The sequence below is a fragment of the Petaurus breviceps genome, unplaced genomic scaffold (genome assembly GCF_028583685.1).
Source record: "Petaurus breviceps papuanus isolate PSGF00001 unplaced genomic scaffold, PetGlider_PUasm1.0 428, whole genome shotgun sequence".
Taxonomy (NCBI): domain Eukaryota; kingdom Metazoa; phylum Chordata; class Mammalia; order Diprotodontia; family Petauridae; genus Petaurus; species Petaurus breviceps.
In genome coordinates, this window is record NW_027186331.1 from 2,504,093 (window position 1) to 2,526,364 (window position 22,272).

A 22,272-nucleotide genomic window follows, 5' to 3' on the forward strand; every position below is an offset into this window, starting at 1 on the left:
GAAGGAAGGAAGGAAGGAGAATACAGTTTTGTAGCCAGTGTTGAATAAATATTTGTTAAACATTAGATACTTGAATTGAGATATTTGTACCATTGCCAGTAAAGATGAAAGTCCATTTACAGCATGTAGAATTTTTGAAGCTTATGTCATTGGTCACATCATCCAGTACAGGTGTATTTGTTTTGAAAAATCACCTGGATGGCTCTCATGGCTTTGTCCAAATAGAGATTTAAGGAATTCCCTTTCTTGTTAGAAGAAAGGCTGAAACACGTTGAGAGTGAGCCATCTAATGGCAGTTCCCAATTCCTTCATTCTTAGAAATAAAAAGCAAAAAAGTCAAACTGGCCTGGCGGGCTTAGCCGTCAACATAAAACAGCATTTCCAAAACTTCGTTTTGTCTAGATAAAGACCTCCACTATGCTGGGGTTGCCATCCCCAATGTGTGAACTGACTGGGCTGATACAGGCCCTGCCCTCATTGCTGCTGCTGCCATCTGAGCCCTTCCCCAGCTGCCTGGTGTGAGGGGCAAGGAGAGTTACCTTCCATAGCCCAACTGACCCTTCTCCCTTCCCACACCACAGTATACTTTTAAACAGTCTCTCACTATGGCTACCAAGTGCAACAGAAAAAGGCTTCTGAAAATTCCCCGTCCTCAGACCCCCTCTCAAACCAATGGCCTTCTACCAACTCGGAAATTTAAATGGAGTGTGGGGGAAAGCACATATTTTGACTCAACAAATTGTTGTTTGGAAGCCAAGGAAACAGGAAATGAACAAGGCAGCCACAGGTTACTGCATCCTAGCCAATCTTGAGCACAGAAAGGGTTCGCTTGTAAAGCCAGGCTAAAGGCTAGCCAAGCAGTGACTTGGGGAACCAAGCTGCTTCCTCTTCCATGGCATTTCCAGAGCCTGGCTAATGCTAGCCTGAGACAAATGACATGGCCAGAAGGATGCCCTGTGACCCCGGGCCGGGCACCACCACCGACAGTTCTGAAAACAACCTGAGCCTCCTGGCTGCCATGTTGACTGATCTCTCTTCTTTCTTCCTCTCTCCTTCCATCCCTCTCTTCTCTCCCCCTTCCCCCCTTCTCTTCCTCTCTGTCAGCACCTCCAAGGGAGATGTATTTTGCTACTACGGGAACCGAGGTGAGCAAGAGCCCGTCATCTTAACGCCAGGTAAGTCATCTTCATGAGAGGAGTGCTATGAATGTGTGCTTAACTTCACACCTGTTTTGTTTCTGGGATGGCTGTTCAGTGGCTTGGGAGGAGACAGAAAAGCATTTAGCTGCCTGTCTCATTATTGCCTTCTCTTGTCATTTAACTTCTTTTTGGCAATAACAGCTGTTGTTTATATAGAAGTTTACATTGTACAAAATGCTTCCTAAAACCAGTCCTATGAATCCAGCAGCCAAGTATTGTTATGCCCATTTTATAGAAGAGGAAACGGAAGCTTGTTGGGGTGAAGTGGCCAGTAAAGGCCAGGGCTGGGATGTCACCGGGGGTCTCCCGGCTGCAGGACAGCACTCCTTCTCCTGCCCTGCACGGCCCCTGTCAGTTTCCCCAGATGTGGCCTCCTCACTACTGGTCTCAAGCCAACTTTGCTGTTTCTGCCTGTTTTTATTTCGGAACATGTAGGTCTTCCTTTTCTAGTTAATGCCTCAGTCACAGATTCGGTCCTTCAGGACTGACCAGTTGATGTACCTTTTTTTTTTTTTTTTGCTTTTTGGAGGGCAATTGGGGTTAAGTGACTTGCCCAAGGTCACACAGCTAGTTTTTGTGTTAAGTGTCTGAGGCCAGATTTAAACTCAGGTCCTCCTGACTCCAGGGCCGGTGCTCTATTCACTGTGCCACCTAGCTGCCCCCGTATACCTTTTTAAAGAGGTCACTGGAGAGATAAATGTGTGATTAGAAAAGCAGGTGGGTGGGTCACCTGGTGAGAGCTAGGGATGACCAGTGCACAGCCCTGTGTTCCCCTGGTTCCCGTCCTCTGAAAAGCCTTGGTGCTTTGGGCAGACCCTCTGTAGCAACCTTGGGGGAGAGCCCAGACAAGGCTGCACCAGATGGACAGGCCTGAATGACCTATGTCCTGAGCCGAGGTCACACTGATGAGATGGCAGAGCCTGGGGAGTCCTTTCCTTAAACAGTCTTTCCTCCTAGAGTTAATATCCCTCCCACTGATCATTTTTCAGTCTTTTCTGGGCACTCCAAGGAATGCATGCCCTTAGGAGCCTCCCGAGACTCATCCCAGAGACAGCAGCTCCAGTCCCGCCATGCTCGGCCCTCTCAGACTCCACCTGTAGCACCATGTGTGCAGTTCTGGGCACCACAATTTCTGGGCCTCAAAGAGCTAGAGAGTATCCAGCTGAGGACAACCACAGGCTGGGGGAACTGCAGCAATCTCTGTCTTCAAGCCTGTGAAGCTCTGTCACACGGAGAAAAAAGATGAGTCTTGCTCTGGTTGGCCTTGAGTGCAGAACCAGCAGGGGGCAGATTGAGGCTTGAAGTCAGGCGAAATGCCTAAAACATCTGCCTTCTAGTGGAAGGTTCCTTTCGAGTGTGGGCTGGACTAGTCCTAGGCTGCTGAGGGCCCACCTGGTTCTAGAAGTCTGTGGCTCCATGTAGTTCCCCCCCATCCTTTTGGGGCATGTGATTTTTAAAATGTTTTTTAATTTAATGGTCATTTTGTGATCCAATGGGCCATGGCACAACAGGCCCTTCTGCCCTCCACTATCTCTCTAAGTCTGTCCAAGTACACTGTCTGTCTATCTCATTCTCTGCCATCCCCTTCTTTCCCAACATAAATTTACCGGCCAAAATAAAATTTAACTGTTGAAATAGAAATGTTCCAGCCTGACCCTGAAAGGATTAACTGTGAGCTTTCTGCAACTTACTCCAATAACTCATCCCCAGTCCAAAGCTGGACTCTAGTTAGGGTTACTTTGACACCAACCAAGCAAAAAGTTAAGGTTTCTCTTTTCCCTATGAACCTCCTGTGCCCTCTGAGGAGGTCATAGCTATGAGGGATTCCCAGGTGCCCCCAGCTGAGAGATCATCCAAGAAAGGGCCAAGGAAGAAGAAATGAACAAAAACAACTAATGATTCCCTAGTAAGAGGGCCGTTGACCTTGACTAAGCCACAGAGAAGCCAGTGGCTTTGCCAGACACGACAGAGGCCCTCCCAAGATGTATCCAACTTGATGACTGCTTCTCACCTCTAGAAATGCACATGGGGTCAAAAGGTACTGCCAGCAGCAGTCTAGAGAGCACTGCTAAGAATGACGAGGTGTCGGACACCAAGCAGGAGCTTTTAAATGGACATCTTATCGTGGTACTGTCTGAGAATGGGTTTGGGGCTCATGGCTAGGCATGGAATCCCATCCAACAAGAGCTGATAAGACTTAGGTTTGTCTGGAGCCTTACAAATATAACCAAGAAGCCTTTAAACTCAATTGGAAGGGATCAGGAGAAGCTGCTGATGTAGACCACAAGAAGGCTGGCCATCCCACAGAGCCTGGCTGCAGTGGAGAAGGAAGGGCAAAGGGAGAAGACAGGGGAAGGAATGCACAGAAGATGCAATCCAAGGAAGCCAAGACATCCAGCCTGGAGAAGATGCAACCCAAGAATGTGCTGCTAGAAGGTAACAGGAGGAGCAGGCACCGGCCCTGGAGTCAGGAGGACCTGAGTTCAAATCCGACCTCAAGCACTTAACACTTACTAGCCGTGAGACCTTGGGCAAGTCACTTAAACCCAATTGCCCTGCCTTCCCCCCTCCAAAAGAAGAAAAAGAAAGCAGCAGGACATGGAAGACAAGTCTCTGGAGGCCTGATAATGAGGGTTAGACAAGAGGTGGTGGAGAAAATGTGGTGGGAATGAGCCAGAAGCAGAGGAGATGGCTGTTTTTGTTTTGGTTTGGTTTGGTTTTTGCCTTTTTTGGAGGGCAGTTGGGGTTAAGTAACTTGCCCAAGGTCACACGGCTAGTTTTTTTGTGTGGATGTTAAGTGTCTGAGGCTGGAACCAAACTCAGGTCCTCCTGACCCCAGGGCCAGTGCTTTACTCACTGTGCCACCTAGCCACCCCTTTTTTTGTTTTTGTTTTTTTGGGGGAGGAGATGTCTGAAGGAGGAAGAGGGGGAGCAGACATTAGCAAAAAGGTCCTGGCAACCCTGAGGCCATCGAGTCCAAACCCCTCTCCTTTTACAGGTGAAAAAACTGAGGCCACAGAGATGAAGTGACTTGCCTTGAGCCTCACAGGGATGAAGTATTGGAAACTGGACCTTCAGACTCTGGAGTCAGTGTTCTTCCCACTCTGTCCTGCTGCTTCCCTCGTCACCCAGGAAGTCCGTGCTCAGAAGAGGATAAAGAATGACAAGGGACAGGCACAGGCCCCAGAGTGCACGGTGGGTCCCGTGGTCTCACACTTCAGGGGGGACACAATGACACGGGAGGAGCGAGCGCAGGACAGAGAGGCATGGGCAAGGTACCGTGTGCTTATTGGAAGGAACTTTCAAATCAGTGAGATCCAGATCCATTTGAGTGCGAGGAATGATGGCACAGAGTTGGCGCCCATGGCAGGTCATAGGCCGTGATCCTGGAGTACGGGAGCGGAAACACAAGAGCTCAGCAGGGGCAAAGAGTGCAGGAGGAGGATGCCGTGCACAGAGTACAGAGGGCGGAAAGAACTGCTCGCACCAACCCTGTTTTCTTTTGCCGAAAGAGAATCCTTTTGGGGCCACAAAGGACAGAACAAACAGCCAACAGAGAGACTAAGTCCTTCAAGGTGAACAAGGAGAGTCAGAGAGCCCCTTTTGTTTTTGAGGAGTCCAGGTGACCAGGACGAATGAAGTGTGTCCTGAGGCAGTGAAGGAGCCAGTGGATGTCAGAGGAAGGGCAGCCAAGCCTTGGACAAAGGCCAATGGACTTGGAGTCAGGAAACTGGTTTGAATTCTGCCTCAAACACTCCGTACACAGTCACTGGACCTCTTCGGCCTCGGTTTCCTCAGCTGTAAAGCAGGTCCACTTGTACTGCTCGCTGTACACGTCTGTGTTCAAGCCTGAAAGTATCACATCAGTGGGAGTTGTCATTATTAGCATATGGTTGTTGCATCACCACACGGATGCTCAGAACAGCACAGGGACTTCCTCTTTTCGTTGGAGAGGAGGACAGCTATGGATGTCGAATGTTGCATGTGCTACGGGATGCAGTTGCGTCGGCTGGTTCTGCTTCCCTGTGGAAGCATGGTTAGGACGATGCAGGGCCTCAGAACAAGGAACGGCAGATGGGAGTTGTCAAGATACAAATTTAGAGTAAACTAGAAAATACTTCTTAGCAGCTGGAGGCATCCAAGTGATGGCGCTTTCCCTTTTATTGGCGGTCTCCAAGCCTAAGCTGCTTAACGCTTCTGGGGGGATGATGTCAAAGGGATTCCCGACAGGGATAGGTCGGGCATGTGGGCCCAGAGGTCCTTTCCAAGCCCCAAATCTGATGTCTCTGTGACAAGGTGGGGCAGAGTAGGCTAGACTGAATGACTAGATGTCAAAGAAGAGACCCCTGCTCTCTGCATGTCAGCTTAGAAAGAGGTCTCCGGGGGAGGGCCCCAGGGCTCTGGGCCTTTTGCCATCATTGTCAGCTATGGAGATAAAGGTGTACATATCATGCTTATCACATCTGCTTATGATACAAAGCAGGTAACATACTAGAAGACCAGAGTCAGAATCCAGGAATAGCTTTCTAGGCTAATATGTTGGGCCAAATGTAATATGATGAAATTTATTAGGTACAAATATAGTCTCACATGTAGGTTTTTGAAGAGAACTGCACACATGCAAGATGGGGTGGCAGGGCTAGGCGGCCATCAGCTGAACAAAGTGTTTCCAGTAGCAGCTCTCTCAGGTGCCTTCCAGCTGTGACTCCTGCAGCCTGAGCTGAGTTCAGAGGCCTCGAATTTTACAATGGGGAACCAGACTCCGGCAATGCTTTCACTTATTAAAGGCAGTAATTCAAAGCATAAAGCTTCATTTAATGATTAACTTTTAAAATGGATGTGGAAATGTAGGCATGAGTTATGGATTTGCTAATTATTCTTCTCTGCAGCCAATATTAACCAGGTTTTGATTAATTGTCGTGTATTACAGATGCTCATGGCATTGGCCCTCATTAGTCAACATACTTAAGATACGAGAGAGAAGACAAAGACCAGCTCAGGGCCAGACCTGACTCAAGCCCTCTGGCATTTCAGACCTGGCATTGGAAGTTTGTAGTCGGCAAAGATACAGCATTGGTTCCAGGGGATGCAGCTCCCTTCATCCCCTTAGAGACATGTCTAGTCAGGTTTCTTGAGGGAGGAAATCCATCAAGCCTGGCAGCCCCCACTCCTCATGAACTGGCCATCTTACGCCTCTGATGACTGGAAACCTCCATCCCCTCTCAAGTCTCCAGGCGCTGACAACCTTGGTAGAGGCCATGACGCCAGCCTAGCCTGCGTGGGATAGATGGTGCTTCCACCACAGAAGTGAATTGTGTCACCCAGCCGGGCTAAAGAGAAATACAGGATGGCGAAGAGTCCCATGGAATGTTGTGTTTACCTTCACCCAAGCTGCCATTCCAAGAAATGGGGGCATCCCTGTGGGAATTCTTACCCAAGTGTGCCTCAGAATCCTCCCAGCAGCCCCGGTGTGGCTTGGGGGTCCCAATGACACTTCCAAGCCATTGCCTATCATTTTCCTAACAACTGGTCTACCTGTTCTTCAGGACACATCTTTATGTGCTTTATGCCATCTCTCACATGGATGTTGAACTTGGTGACAGGTAGTCTGCTAATATATTTTTCCATGGCCTTTTGGAGTTGGGTGGGTTTTTTTTGCATTTTAATTAAACCTGGAACATGAGTAATTGATAAAAATCACAGAAACAACTAAATGATTTAATGCTTAACACTGTGGAAAACATCACCTTGATCAAATGAGTGTCAGGAAGAATACAATCTCCTACCCAGTACCAGGAGGAACAGTTTTATAGTGTATCTAATGATAAGGGGAAAAAATACAAATTAGCTGAGGAATTGTTTGAAAGAGATGAAAAATGATGAAATCTGTACTTGACAACTGCAAATCACAAGACAGCCCTTTTCCTGAAAGCCTGTTCTCCTGAAAATGCATTAGCAGGAATATGGATTTAATACAGCCAGCAGCAGTCCAGGGAGTATTCTGGGAATGCACCAGATGGTTATTTTAATATAAAATACTGCTCTTCTACAACCTCCCCATGATAATCTGAAATCCCATTTATTGGATAGAACCAAATGTTAGAAACCTTGTTAGTGTTGTTTTTGTGAGAAGGCTGTGGTGTCTCGGGGAGACAGGTCATGAAATATACATTGTGTGAACGCTTTTGTTAGGAACTCTGAACCCAAGGAAAATCCTAGTGGGTAACAGGCAGGCAATTTTTAAATTTTATTCTTTTCTTTGAATGCAAAGGAAGGAGTGACTAGGCTAATATGGGTCACCACACAGTGGAGAGAGCACCAGGCCTGGAGTCAGGGAGACTTGGCTCCTGAGTTCAAATCCAGCCTCAGACACTCAGTAGCTTCTGTTGGCCTCAGTTTCCTCCTCTGTAAAATGAGCTGGAGAAGGAAATGGCAAACCCAGAAAACCTCAGAGGAGGTCACAGAGTTGGACATGACTGAAAAGGCTGAACAAAAGTAGGGTTTTTGCCTTTCAGTAAATATGTTGAAAGCTACATTTGATCCCAAAGCAAGTTTCCAGCCTCTGTCCATGAGACACCCCAGAATCTTATAACGAGAGAAGTGGAAGGGATGGTAAAAGATTGTCTTGCCCAGCCCCCTGCCATCAAGTTTGGGAGGCTCTCTGGTCCAATGGAAAGAACACCAGATTTTGGGGCAAGTAGGTGGCTCAGTGAACAGAGCTCCAGCCCTGGAGTCAGGAGGACCTGAGTTCAAATGCTGCCTCAGACACTTAACACTTACTAACAGTGTGACTTTGGGCAAGTCACTTAACCCCAATTTGGAATCAGAAGACATGAGTTTGAATCCTCACTCTCCCACTTTCTGTGTGTGACTTTGGGGAAAGTTATATTGTCATCATCACTAGTATTTTTTAAACACCTGCTATGTGCCAGGCACTATGCTTAATCAATAGCTTTTTAATACCTCCCTATTCCTCACAACCACCTTGGGAGGGAGGTGCTACTGGTACCACCACCTTACAGGTGAGGAAACTGAGGCAGGCAGCCATTAAGTGAGTCACACAGCTAGTAGTAGGCGGGATTTGAACTTGGGTTCTCCTGACTCCAAGTCTGGCGCTCTCCCCCCCATGCCACTTCACTGGGTCTCGCTTTCTCATCTGTAAAAAGAGGCCCATGGACTAGATGACCTCTGAGATTATTGCCAGTGTTAATTCTTCAATGCTCTGATCTCTCTGTAATGTTCTCCTCGGCTTTTACAGAAGAAGCAGGCCATTCACCACAGGTTCCCTCTTCTCCACTCTTCCTCATGTCCTGGCACTCAGATTCCTTCTGCCTCCTCCTTCACCCCTGGCTCATGACTCCTGTCCAAGGCCAGTCCCTCCACCAGCTCAAGTGACCCCATTCCATCCCGTCTCCAACAAATTGCTCATCTTGTGCCCCTGGCGTCATTTGTTTTCAGTCTCTTCCTCTACCGGCTCATTCCCTTCTGCCTACAAATATGCCCACGTCTCCTCTGTCCTGAAAAAAAACATTCACTTGATCCTTCCACCCATTAACTATTGTCCTGAATGGGCGTCACCTCACTCACAGTGAAAACCTGAAAAGGTCTAAGCCTAAAAGGGCCAAGGTCTCCCATTGCATCCTGGGTCATCTCCAGTCATTCTGATGAATATCAGGCCACTGGACCCAGATGGATCTGGAGGAGAAAGTGAGGCTGGTGACCTTGCACAGCCCTGCCTCACTTAAATCCAAGTCACTGCAAGTCAATCATTTCCCTGATGTCATGGTCCTCTTCCGGAATGAAGGACAAAACACATGGCAACAACATCATCCTATATCTCTTCTGCTCCTTGTGGTTAAGCTCATGGAAAAGGCATCTTCGCTAGGGGCCTCTGCTTTCTCTCCTCTCACTCTCTTTTTCACCCCTTACAATTTGGCTTCTGACCTTACCATTCCACCAAAACTGTTCTCTCCAAAGTGACTGGTGATCTCCAGTGACCTTTTCTCAGTCCTCATTCACCTTGACCTCTCCACAGCCTCTGACACTGTCCATCATTCTCTCCAACTTGGTCCTTTCTTCTCTCTGGGTTCTCCCCTGGTTCTCCTCCTCCCTCTCTGACCATTCTGTCTCCTTTGCTGGATCCTCCTCCAGATTATGTCCTCTAACCAGTCAGAGTCCATCACCTGTCTGTCAGGGGATGGGGCATGTAATCCATCACACTGCCTGGAATCACTCTTGGCACTTTTGCAGATCAGAGTTCCCAAGTCTTCAGAGCTGTTTGTCTTTACATTACTTTTGTCATTGTAGAAATCGTTTTTCCTAATTCTGCTCCCTTCACTCTGTATTAATTCTGTCTCCTTCATCATTTCTTACAACACAATAGCATTCCATTACTTTTATATACCATCAATTATTCAGTCCTCCCACAATTGATGGGCACCCCCTCAGTTTCCAATTTTCGCCTCTGCAAAAAAGAGCTGCTGTAAATATTTCTGTAAGTCTTTAGTTTGTTTTGCTTAGAACTAATCCTGCCCTTCATCTACCCTCACTTTCATTCCATCCTTTCCCTCTAGTGTGAAATGTATTTCGGTAGGTGAAATGTATTTGTGTGTGTTCCTTGGACCACTTCGGATGAGAATGGAGTTCAAATACCACCTGTGCCCCCAGCCCCTTTCTCCTACTTTATACAGATTTCTGCTTGAGCAGCCCAGTTATATGAGTTGATATTCCCTATTCTTCTTTTATTTCCCTCCAAAACAGAAACAATGGGTCCTAGCCTGAGCCTCCTTTGTTCATTGTTTGGGCTCTGATGGCTTAGAGTGAGTGTAAATAGTTGTTCCTGTTCTGGCCAGAAACCCTGAAGGTCTTCCCCTTTCAGACTGATTTTTTTTTTAACTAGGTAAAAGAGGTCATTCTTTGCCTCATTTCTTACCTAGCCTTAATCATTGAATGGGCATTGCCTCAGACAAACTGAGACCTGGGAAAGACTTTAGCTTCAAAAGGCCAAGGTCTCCCACTGCATCTGGGGCCATCTCTAGTCATCCTAACCTATATCTGGCCCCTGGACCCAGATGCTGCAGAGGAGAAAACGAGGCTGGTGACTGTGCAGCCCTGCCTCACTTAACTCCAATTCACTTGCAGGTCCTGACATCACCTTCCCTGATGTCATTGATCCTCTTGGAGAGACAGTTCTTGGCTGTCTTCTCTCACCTAATTAATTCACCATCAGCCCTAGTACCTTTACACTGCTTACCAGATTTCTAGCTTCTCTTGGAGCTAAAGTCTCCCTGGAGGTTCCCTAAGACCTATGGACTCAATCTGTATCTGAGTATCTGTTAGTGATGAAAAAGGATTGCATATGAAACCAAGAATCTCTGTTGCCTACAACTTTTTTTTTAAGTCTTTAATAAATTTAGGGGCAGTTGGATGACTCAAAGGATAGAACACCAGGCCTAGAGTCAGGAAGACCTGAGTTCTAATCCATCCTCAGATACTTACCAGCTATGTGACCCATGGCAAGTCATTTAACCCTCAGTTTCCTCATCTGTAAAATAGGTTGGGGAAGGAAATGACCAACCACTCCAGTATCTCTGCCAAGAAAACTCCCACTGGGGTCATGAAGGGTCAGACAGGAGTGAAACCACTGAACAAGAAAGGACTGTAATCCTGTAGCACAGACACTGCCCCACTTGGCTTCCTGAGCTTTTTCTGCCGCTCTCTTCTGTGCATTTTTGGGCTCTTTCAGTGACTCTGTTCTTTTCTTTTGGCATCCCCACCCTCCCCCTGTATTCCAGCCCCATCTGTGCCATGGCTGGCAAAGCCCCGAGTCTGTCACCCCATGAGGGGACTCTCTGGAGTCTCCATTTGTCACTGTGGCCTGTTTCTGCACGCTTCACTCTGCTTTCAGGGGCCTCTTGTCATTTCCGTGGCATGGTCAGAGCTAATGCTTTGGTCACAGTTGTGGTTTGCTTGCAAAGTGTTTTTCATGACCCAGTGAGGTGAATGCCTTTGTCCCCATTTGGCAGATGCAGGAACTGAATGGCTTGCTCTCAGGCATGTGGAACAGGAACTGAGCCCAGATCTCCTTGACCCCAAGTCCACTGTTTACCCATTAGGCCAAGTTATGTCTAAATAATATTCTGTTGTGCTTGTATACTGTGATTTGTTCCACCATTCTCTGACCAATAGCCACCTGCTTCGTTTCCTGTTCCAGGGAACGACAAAATGTATTTTTGGTACATGTGAGCTCTTCCCCACTTCCTGTAATATCATTGGGTATATGGCCAGTAGAGGTACCACTGAGTCAAAGGGTGTGCACAATGTAGTGACTTGGGGGTATGCTTCCATTCTGTCTAAAGGCCCCTGTTTGTTCCAGCAATCTCTGCTCTAAGGCCACAAGGCCACAGGCTCCCCACCCTGGTCTATATTTTTTTTATATTTTTCCTTTTAGACAAATATTAAAACTTAAATACATAATAAGAAAAGAAAAAGAAACATTACAAACTTAAATATAAAATAAGAAAATAAAAAAACATGTCATGTGCATAGCAGAACATAGAAGATTCAAAATATATGGCAATAAGTTATCATTTCAAGAAAGCCTACATATTAAATGCTGTACATTATTTTGAAAGCTGTCCATCTTTTCTTTGCTCCCTTAGAGATTTCTTTTGTTCTCTGCTGCACACTTTGAACTTTGTTCTTTTGCCCACTTTCTCCCCCCTATCCACCACCCCAAGCCTACAATGAGCATGGATATATTTCTAGATAGGTATTATATAAATAAATATAGATTTCTATATAGGTATATAGACATATATAAGCATATATTTTCCATAGGAGATTCTATCCCAATCATGTTTTATGTTTGTGCATATCTCTTTTTCAGATCTCTAACTCTTCTACCATCTGCCACCTTGCTGTCCTGTTACTTAACCTACCCCCACTCCAACACTCCCATTCCCCTAAATCTAAATGCCCTTCTCTATCCTCCTTTTAACCTATTCCCTTCCCCTCCCCTCTAAAGGTCCCTCCTTTGTCTTCTCCCTCCTCCCTATCCCCTTAGAGGTTTTTTAATTTAGAAGACTTGTACACTCTTCTAGATGGATATGTATTTTTCCCTCTTAAAACCATTCCCAACAAAAATAAGTTTCCCAAACTAACAGCACCCCCACACACACCTAATTCGTCTGTATTGGTTCTTCCTCTTGCATCTCATTTGTATAGGATAATTACTCTTTTAGCTGCGCTTGAATGGCTTTACTTTTAAAAGTCATATCATACTCAGGTCTGCCCCACTCTTTCTTATAAGCTGCCTACTTCATCTTGGCAGCAGGTCTCTGGCTGAGGGCCCTCCTGCACCGCAGGCAGAAAGATGGTGGCCACAAAGAAGATGAAAAAGTAGCTGGAATCCATCAACTCGAGGTTCCAGCTGGTCATGAAAAGTGGCACATATGTGCCAGACTACAAACAGACCCTGGAAATGATCAGACAAGGCAAAGCCAAACTGGTCGTCTTAGCCAACAACTGCCCAGCCTTGAGGAAACCAGAGATCGAATATTACACTAGGTTGGCCAAAACTGGTGTGGGTCTCAACAATGGCAATCACACTGAATTGGGTACAGCATGTGAGAAGGATTACAGGATATGTACACTGGCTAGCACTGATCCAGGTGATTCTGATATCATTAGAAGCATGCCAGGACAGACAGTGAAAAGTAAACTGCATGGAAGTATGCTTTAATAAAACAGGCCAAAACTTGTTTTAAAATAAATAAATAAGCCCCCTACTTAATGGTAACAATCTTAGAGGTTTTACATCTTCCGTACATTAAAGGTAAACATTCCATCCTTATTTAGTCCCTTGTCATTGGTATGTACCTTATATTTCTCTTGACTCTTGTATGTCAACTTTTCTATTGAGTTCAGAGTTTTTTTTAACAGAGTCCTGGAAGTCTGATAAGATGTCCGTTTTTTTCCATTCAGAATTATGCTTAGCTTTTCTGGGTATGATTTTCGGCCAGAGGCTCATTTCTTTTGTTCTTCAATATATAGTGTTCCAAGACCTGCGATCTTTTAGTGTCACCAGTGCTAGGTCTTGTGTGATTCTGATTGTGGTACCATCATATGTAAATTTTTTTATTGTTGTTCCTAATGTTTTGTCCTTCCTGGTCTATATTCTAAGGTCTGTTCTAGCTCTGACATTCTAAGCTCCGAGGACCCTTCTGACTTTCACATTCTGTCATCCAAGGACCCTTCCTTCTCTTAACACTCTATTCTAGGATCCTTCCCAGTTCTGACATTCCATGTGCTAAGGTCCTCCCAGCCCTCCCATTCTCTGTTCCATGTTCTCAAGTCACACTCAAACCTGACTCTTAGGCATATTTCCACAATGTGTGTGCCCGGCCATTCTCCCATCTTGTTTATCCATCCCTCCATGGAGCATTTGCTTTTCCAACTGAAGAATCTGATTCTTTTTTGTACTAGACTGGTTTTTTTTTCCCAGTTTTTAAGGTCACTGTGAACACACATAATTGAGTTTGCTTAATTTAGAACATTTTTTCTTCTGAAAAATTTTGAAAATGTTCTTTTCAACAGAAACTGATGAGTTAGACAAGTCTTCCAGATAGGCCTGGGGCACCCAGTGGAGATGAGGGGGTTTCCTTGGGAAGTTTGCCCTTGTTCAGTCTCTTTTGTTTGGCTTTGTTGGCAGGGAAGGGATCAGAAAGAACCTTCCAGGGGAGAGGCCCCAGGCCAGTGCTTGGCTGGTGGTCAGGAGCATCCTTCAGTGTCCACACTAATTCTCAGGGTTGCTCATCTGTAAAATGGGAAGAAGGAAGCTTGTAATTCCACTGCAGAGAGGCAGCATGGGGCAGCTTTTGAAAGATGAAGACCCAGAGCCAATCCTGTCTCTGTTACTTACCACCTGCATGACCCTGGACAAGTCACCTAACCTATGGGTCCCAAGCAGGGCAGCAGGCTCCCTCCTTCTACGCTCATTCTGTCATGGCCTCTCAGCCTCCCATCTAGGCTAGGTTCTAGAGCAGATTACCACCCTTAAGGAAGGGAGTTTCCAACCTTGGAAAGACCCAGAAAGAGCTTGAGATAGAGTTCTCCATAGTTCCCTCAGTAGAATTTGCCCACAACAGGGATTGTGCCAGAAGAGCCCATGAGATGAGGGCAGCCATTCAAGAGTTTGGTAAATCCTGAAATACTAGGAAAAATGTTAACTCTCAGAGCTGTTACTAGGAGGGCACAAAATAAGCCAGGCTGCTCTGCTAGGTTGTGGCCAGCCAAGCAGCCCTGAATCTCATTTTTTTTAAGCAATTGGGGTTAAGTAACTTGCTCAAGGTTATATGGCCAGTTATTTCTGGATGTGGTGCTAAGTGCCTGAGTCCGGATCGATCCCAGGTCATCCCGACTCTGGGGCTGGTGCTCTTACTCACTGCACCACCTGCCCCCCCCCATGAATCTCATTTTTAAAAGAATTTTCAAACCCATAGGTGTGTATGGATTGAGCAATTCTCTCTTGGAGACCCCTTGGAAGAAACTTCAGTATGGGAAGCAGCTTTTTGTGGATGTGATCGAGCAAAGCCAGGAGCTCAGTAGAGAGGACCTGATTGGTGAGCTGCTCAAAGTGATGAATAATGAGGAATGGTAAGAGTTCCTCGCCACCTAATGCCCTTCTCTGGCTGGGAAGGGCTTCTGTCTACACCCACCTCCCTGACTTCTGGTGGGGGAAGGAGGAGAGGCACCAAGGGAGAGCTAAGGCTGGGGGCCCAGAGCTATGCATGGGAGCAGAGGTGCCAGGGAGTTCTTGGGCTGCACTGGTTAATGCATCTTGGCCAGAAAAGGTGAGGAGGGAGGCCATGAAGTTCCATTCACTCAACATTTATTAAGCATCTACTGTGTTCATTCCATGGTACTAGATGGAGAGAGCAATTTCTGTGTATTGATAAGGTCAGGAACCAGACTGTAAGGGGTTAAGAGAGTAGGAGAAAAAGAGGAGCCCCCTCTTGTAGACAAATCTCTCCTCCCATAAAAGGACAGAGGAGGATGATGGAGATGGATGAACAGCTCATGAGAAGGAAAAAGTGGACTGCATCCCTCCCAGAGACCCCCAGCAGCACCCCCTAAACATATACAAAGGCAGGGAGTCCTGTGGGATGAGCCACAGATGGGCAGGGGGAGACCATCAGGAAAGCCCTCATCAAGCTGACCTTGGGGACACTCGAGCTGTTCTGAGGGGCCAGGGTGAAGAGGGAGGATAGCCATGCCCGGTGGTGAAGAGTCTCAGGTTTCTCTATATCTGCATCATTTAAAGGAGTCAGGAAGGTTTATCCTGGAAAAGAGAAGGCTGGATGCAGGCAAGACAGTAGATGCAGGTATTGGAAAGGGAGGGGGTGTCAAGTGGAAAAGGGATTCTGGGAGGTTTTCGGTGCCCTGCCCTTCCCTGCCCAGCCTCCGGTGACTTCCGTTCCCTCTGATGTACCTTCTCTCTTTGCTTTGATGACCCACTTTTGGTCACACCTCTGATTCACTGGATGCCAAACTGGATCCATCTGACCATGACCGGCTTCATGACATGATTTCTGGGGATGGATCTCACTAATGCTTGTCCCACCATTGTCAAAGACCTGAAATGAGGGAGAACATACTGCCTCCTGAAGCAGCCATTCCACCTTGGGAGAGGACTGTCTGTCAGAAGGACGGCTAGGGAGCGCCATAATGCACAGAGTGTCTGGCCTGGAGTCAGGAAGACTCATTTTCCCAAGTTCAAATCTCTCCTCAGACAGTTACTGGATGTGTGACCCTAGGCAAGTCACTTCACCCTGATGCCCTCAGTTTCCTCATCTGTCAAATGAGCTGGAGAAGGAAATGGTGAACGTCTCCAGTTTCTTGCCCAATAAACCCCAGAAGAACAACTTTTGGGAAGAACAACTTTCTGGCATCGAGCCTAAAGGTGCCTCTTTGCACCTTTCACCCTCTGCTCTTACGGGCCGAGCAGAAAAGTCTTACCTCTTTCATGTGACGGCTCCCAATTCACACACGAGTTAGAATGTCACCTGTGATGTCCTTGCTCCTCTCTGAAATGAACGATGAACAGCAACACAGTAAAAACAGCTGTCACCCACCCTCCAGTCCAGGGGCATACTCTCTCACAAGTAGCTACAGAAACCTGGGGAAAGTGGTTCAAGCTTAGAAACACCCACAGCTCCCAGTTACAGCAAGACTAGAGGAGGCTCCAGATTCAACATAGAAGGTCCTCAGCTTGTCTGGGGGAAGAAATAGGTGCAAGTTGGTAACTCTGTCACTCACTCCTCAGTCCCAGGTCATTGATTCAGGGCAGACTGAGGAAAGGATCTGAGCCTAGGAGTGGCATTCCACAGTGGGGAGAAGTTGTGGCCCTAACCTGTGTACCAAGCAAGGAGCAACAGCTGGGAGGCTCAAATCCCAGGAACCAGGTAGGGTCCCAGTGCATTCTAAAGCTGCTGAAGAATTATCCAGATGGAGGGGACATGTTGTGTCCTGGCCTGCTTTGCTGCTGTAAACCAGCCGAGCTTTCCAGTCAGCTGATTGTGGCTGAGTCCAGCAGCAAACTACTGGAACTCAGTCAGGCAAGCCCACACAAGTTGCTCAGGCTCAGACCCAAGTCAAGAATTTGTAGAGCTCTGATAAGGAGGGCAAAAATCAGACTTCCCCCTGGATCAGACCACTTTAGGAGCACTGGAAGGCTAGTCCCCAGCCTGACCTGTCCCCGAGGTTCTGGAATACAGCAACACAATACCCCCAAGAAAGTACTTTGCACAACACATGGTATATAGTAGTTGCTTAATCAATATTTCTTGACTAAGAGTAGCAAAGACTTATCCAACCATTTCTTTTTTTTTTTCTTTTTGGAGGGGGGAAGGCAGGACAATTGGGGTTAAATGACTTGCCCGAGGTCACACGGCTAGTAAGTGTTAAGTGTCTGAGGCTGGATTTGAACTCAGGTCCTCCTGACTCCAGGGCTGGTGCTCTATTCACTGTGCCACCTAGCCGGCCCCATATCCAACCATTTCTTACAAAAGTGCATCAAGGCCAACCCTCACAAAAAGCTCAAAGTCAAGAAGAAAACTGGGAAAATGAGCAAACAAAAAAGAACCTCACCATAAAAAGCAGTTATGCTGACACAAACCAAGAAGAAGGGAATGACCCCAAAACATCTATAAGTAAAACCTCACATAAAAACACAGCTAAGGCACAAGATCACCTAAACTTCCTGGAAGAGATGAAGCAAAAGTTTAAAAAAAAAGTTTTTATAAATGAAATTAAAACACTAAAGGAAAACAAAAACGAGAAAAGTCATGAGAACTATGGAAGGAACAGTTGGAAAAAAAAAATGAATGACTTTTCACAAGAGGCACAAAACCTCACCCAGCAAGAAACTCCTTGAAAATTAGAACAGACCAAATAGAAGCTAATGACTCCATGAGACAATTAAAACAAAGTAAATAAAAAGAGGAGAAAATATAAAGTAACTCATAGCAAAAACCAACCGACTGGAAAAGAGACCAAGGAGAAGTAATCTAAGAGCAGCTGAACTATCTGAAAGCCATGACCAAGAAAAACAAAAAACAAAAAGACCTTGACATCTCATTCAAGAATCATGAGAGAAAACTGCCCAGATCTCTTAAAACTAGAAGGCAAAGTAGAAGGAGAAAGAATGCACCCATTACCTTCTAAAAGGAACAGCAAAATGAAAACACTAAAAACGAAAACTCCCAGGAATATTATAATCATAATCCAGAATCTCCAGGTCAAAAATAAAATACTGCAGACATTCAGAAAGAGAGAAGTCAAGTCCCAAGGAGCCACAGTCAGGATCACACATGATTTAGCAATCACCACTGAAAAGGTGCAAAGAGCTTTGAAAATTATCTTCCAGAAGGCAAAGGATATGGGCTTCCAAGAACAAGTCACCAAACAAAACTGAGTATAATGCTATAGGAGGGGGAAATGGACCCTTCATGGAATAAAGGACTTCCAGACAATCTTGATGAAAAGACCAGAGCTACATAAAAATTTTGAAGTGCAAATTAAAAAATTAAGAGGAATATAAGAAAGGTACTGGCTGCCCCCATCCTGTCCCCTCCCCTTGTGGGCAGAAGAGGATGGAGCTCACAGAGAATGGTAAATAATACTGACAGACTTCAAGAAGTATTTTGACTTCCTCTCCTCATGTAAAGTGTGCCCAGTTCCTTTCCGATGGTTTTGGTAGAAGTCACGCCTCACTACACAGATGAACCCAGACTCACGATAGAGCAAAGAGGCCTGAGTCAGCACCTTCAACGCACTGAAATGACCATACACAACCTCTCCATGCTCCAGAAACTGCAGCATCTTGATCAAAAGCATGATGACAAATGTGGGAGAAGGCCAACTGTGGAGGTGGTTCCTATGGAAATAATACCAACAGTGTCTCGGCTTCTTCCTCAACAGCTACAGCTTCCACATAGAACTAACATTTGGAGACGTCCCATCACCCAGCAACAGTTATGACACTTCCCCACAACCTTGTACTACCAATCAAAATGGCAGAGAGAGTCATGAAAGCTTGTCCACTTTGGATGGAAAGATGTCTCCCACTGGTGATCATGCAAACAGCATGGGTCAGAGACCATGCAGTTGTGAAGCCTCAGAAGAGGGCCTGAATGTAAGATGATAAAGTGGAGGAATTAATGAGGGGGACAGTAGTGTGATAAAAGAGGAAATCAAGCTTTTCTTGCCGAGCGGAGGATTTCCCAAGCAGCTGTTGCACTAGTAAAGGGGATCAGTCACAACTAGATTTCCCATTGGCTGTTGCTGCCAGGGTCAGGTTTGAGTGAACAGAAGAAAAGGGGCGTTTTCTTGATGGTACCAGCTTGAAAAGACAAACCCTGGGGCTTCTCTTAAGTATGAGGCCAGCTCCCATTCCAGTGGAAGACCCCTCTCCCCAGCCATTGCAACATCTGGCGCCTCCAGAATATGGCGAGATAGCCAATTTACTTGGAGAACAGAGTGCCAGGCTGTCACGGAAAGGTCACCAAACAAAATCTCCACTTCTGACCGACTTCCCACCAGTGAGTGAAGCCTGACAAAGCAGAGACCAAGAGGATGCAGCTTCTCTCCATTCTGAGCCAATCAGATGCATCAAAAAAGCTCAGACCATCCCTGTGTGTTCCTCAAGGATGTGGGAAGCGCACCAGTAGTCATGATGTGCTTTTACCAAGGAACAGGAGCGTTCACTAGTATGTGTCCACAGCTGACAGGCCGAGGAGGAAACCAAGAAGGGGGTGAAACAGAGACACTGCCAAACTTTATTTAGTCTTTGTTCTGACTAAATGAACTGGAGATCTGAGCAGTTCAGGGGTGAACTCAAACTTCATTATGATCTTATTGGGATAATTTATTCAGCCAAAACAGCCCTTCCCTCCTTAGAAAAATGCTTTTTTGTTTTTATTTATCTTTTTATTTCACTGATTTATTTTTATTTGTGTTTATTATTTTGTTGTGTAAGTCATTGTTAAATTTTTTAAATATTTGCTTGAATTCCCCCAGAAAAATGTTTCTTCTCCTTTTCTCATTCTCTTCATAGAAACAATCTTCAGGCTAGAAGGTGACATATATTTTGGTAGGGAAGTTTGCTCTCCTTTAGTCCTGGGGACTCTGATTTTCTCTGACTAGACCTTCACTCGTACTAGTAATGAACTCCCACCAAGACAAGTCAGACAGGCTGGGTACGTCACATGCAGCTTTTCAGTTATTTGGCAAGTCCAGGAAAGGCCTTACTTCATCTTTTTCTGCAAGACTTTCAGAAGTGACACATATCCAAGCTTCTCATAGTCTCAGAGCATTAACTCACATTCGTAGAAATATATTTAGCACACAGCTTAACAGTGTCTGATCTAAACCAATATCTGACAAGTCAGGAAAGCATTAAGACTTAAAATCAAAGAATTCAGAATGTGAAGGATCTTGGAGATCAAGAAGATAATGAATGGCTTGAATGAATCACGTTATCATTAATATAGACTAGACATATCTTTGGGTTTTTTATGCAAAAGAAGGGAAACCTCTTACTATTCCAGCAACTCAATCAGAACTTCTTTATAATGTCAATGTTGCTATGGATTAACTGTTCTGTATATACACTTTTATTGCATGTAGATGCTTTTTTGCATGAATAGTCCCAGGGCTTATGGATCAAGGACTTCTCTCTCTGTCTCTCTCTCATCTGTCTCTTCTCTGTCTCTCTCTCTTCTGTGTCTCTATCATCTCTCTCTCCCTCCCCCTCTCTCTCTCTCTCTCTCTCTCTCTCTCTCTCACTCCCTCTCTCATTCTCTCTGTCTCTCCTCTCTCTCTGTCTCTCTCTTTTCATCCCCTTCTCCCTCCCCCCCACCCCCCCGGAGAAATATGGTTAGCAGTTAGATGATCTCTAGGACATGAAATTTCATCTGTTTTGTTTTTCGGGAGGACAGAGGGGCCCTGGTTTATATTAGAATGCCTTCCTGGGTCTGTTGTTAGTCTTTTGCTGATGCTGCCACACTTATGTGTCCTTTCATACTTTTCAGGCTCCCTGGTATAGAAATTTACCTTAAGATCCAAAGCATAAAATATTATTTCTGACTTAAAGACGATTCCCCTAAAGTCCTGGGCTGTAACTCTGTTACAGTTAGGTAGTGTGGTCCATGATAAAGAACACTGGCATGAGAGTCAGGAGGCTTGGACACCTGCCTCAGCTTCACCCCTGACTCATTCCTTGCCGTCCTCAGGCCTTCTCGGCACCAAGAAATAAGTGTCACATGAGATGATCCCCACAATCCCTTCCACTCCAAAATCCTGTGATTCCTGTATTCTGTGACAAGACCTCTGGTCCTTATATGATATCCAAGCTCTGGGGGTCTGCTGCATTTGGACGGATGGCATGTGCTGTGACTGAAGAAGGAATTTAGAGCCAGAAGACGGAGGCTCAGGCCCTGCATCCTCTGCTCACTCCCCAGAGAAACTCTTCCTCAGCCAGTTTCCTTATCAGTAAATGTGGCTACTTACCTCAGAGAGATGTTTCCAGGATCCAAGACATTATGTATGTGAAAGTACTTTGTAAACTATAGAGTTTAATTTAAATGTAGGAAGTTGTTCAAGTCATTCCCTGTCATGTCAAAGAGAAACATAAAAAGGTGAGCTCGAATGAGCGGGATAAGCTGCTTACTTCCTACGGAAGCGTTCTCATTGTTGCTTTTCCTTCTTTCTCAATGACCTTTCTCCCCATGACCTGGGGAAGGGGATGTCATGGCATGCAAGAGAATTGGATTTCAGTGAGGCAAGGCTGTGCAGTCACCAATCTCACGGTCTCCTCTGGAGCTTCTAGGCCCAGGGGCCAGACAACGATCAGGACAATTGGAGATAGCCCTGGATACAATGGGAGACCTTGTCCTGTTTGAAGCTAAAGTCTTTCCCAGGTCTCAGTTTATCTGATGTAATGCCCATTCAGTGATTAAGGCTAGGTAAAAAATGAAGCAAAGAATGGCCTCTTTTACCTAGTCAAAAAAAAATCAATCTGGGAAAGGAAGGAAGAACACACGCACACACATGCACACGCACACACATGCACGCACGCGCACACACACACACACACACACACTTGATACGGAAATACACTTCACCCAAGAGGAAAAGGGAGAATAGAGAGGAAGGGATAAGTGAGGGTAGATGAAGGGCAGGATTAGTTCTAAGCAAAACAAACTAAAGACTTAACAGAAATATTTACAGCAGCTTTTGCAGAGGCAAAAATTGGAAACTGGGGGGGTGCCCATCAATTGTGGGAGGACTGAATAATTGATGGTATATAAAAGTAATGGAATGCTATTGTGTTGTAAGGAATGATGGAGACAGAATTAATACAGAGTGAAGGGAGCAGAATTAGGAAAAACGATTTCTACAATGACAAAAGTAATGTAAAGACAAACAGCTCTGAAGACTTGGGAACTCTGATCTGCAAAAGTGCCAAGAGTGATTCCAGGCAGTGTGATGGATTACATGCCCCATCCCCTGA

The 22,272-nt window shown here is 45.8% G+C and overlaps 1 protein-coding gene and 1 pseudogene across 10 annotated transcripts in view; both read left to right on the top strand.

Moving 5' to 3' along the window:
- The window catches only part of TANGO2 (transport and golgi organization 2 homolog), a 169,579-nt gene that overhangs the window by 142,819 nt on the left and 4,488 nt on the right, over positions 1-22,272 (top strand). For 7 of the 10 annotated variants that reach the window (XM_069100857.1, XM_069100853.1, XM_069100850.1 and 4 more), the window contains 2 exons: positions 1,105-1,175; positions 14,702-14,855. In XM_069100857.1, the coding sequence (XP_068956958.1) occupies positions 1,105-1,175; positions 14,702-14,855 (225 nt within the window). Of the gene's footprint in view, positions 1-1,104; positions 1,176-6,129; positions 13,056-14,701; positions 14,856-22,272 lie in introns of those variants that run through there. The other 3 variants (XM_069100851.1, XM_069100856.1, XM_069100852.1) reach the window with 3 other exon arrangements.
- LOC138171342 (homeobox-containing protein 1 pseudogene) lies at positions 15,033-20,506 on the top strand (annotated as a pseudogene).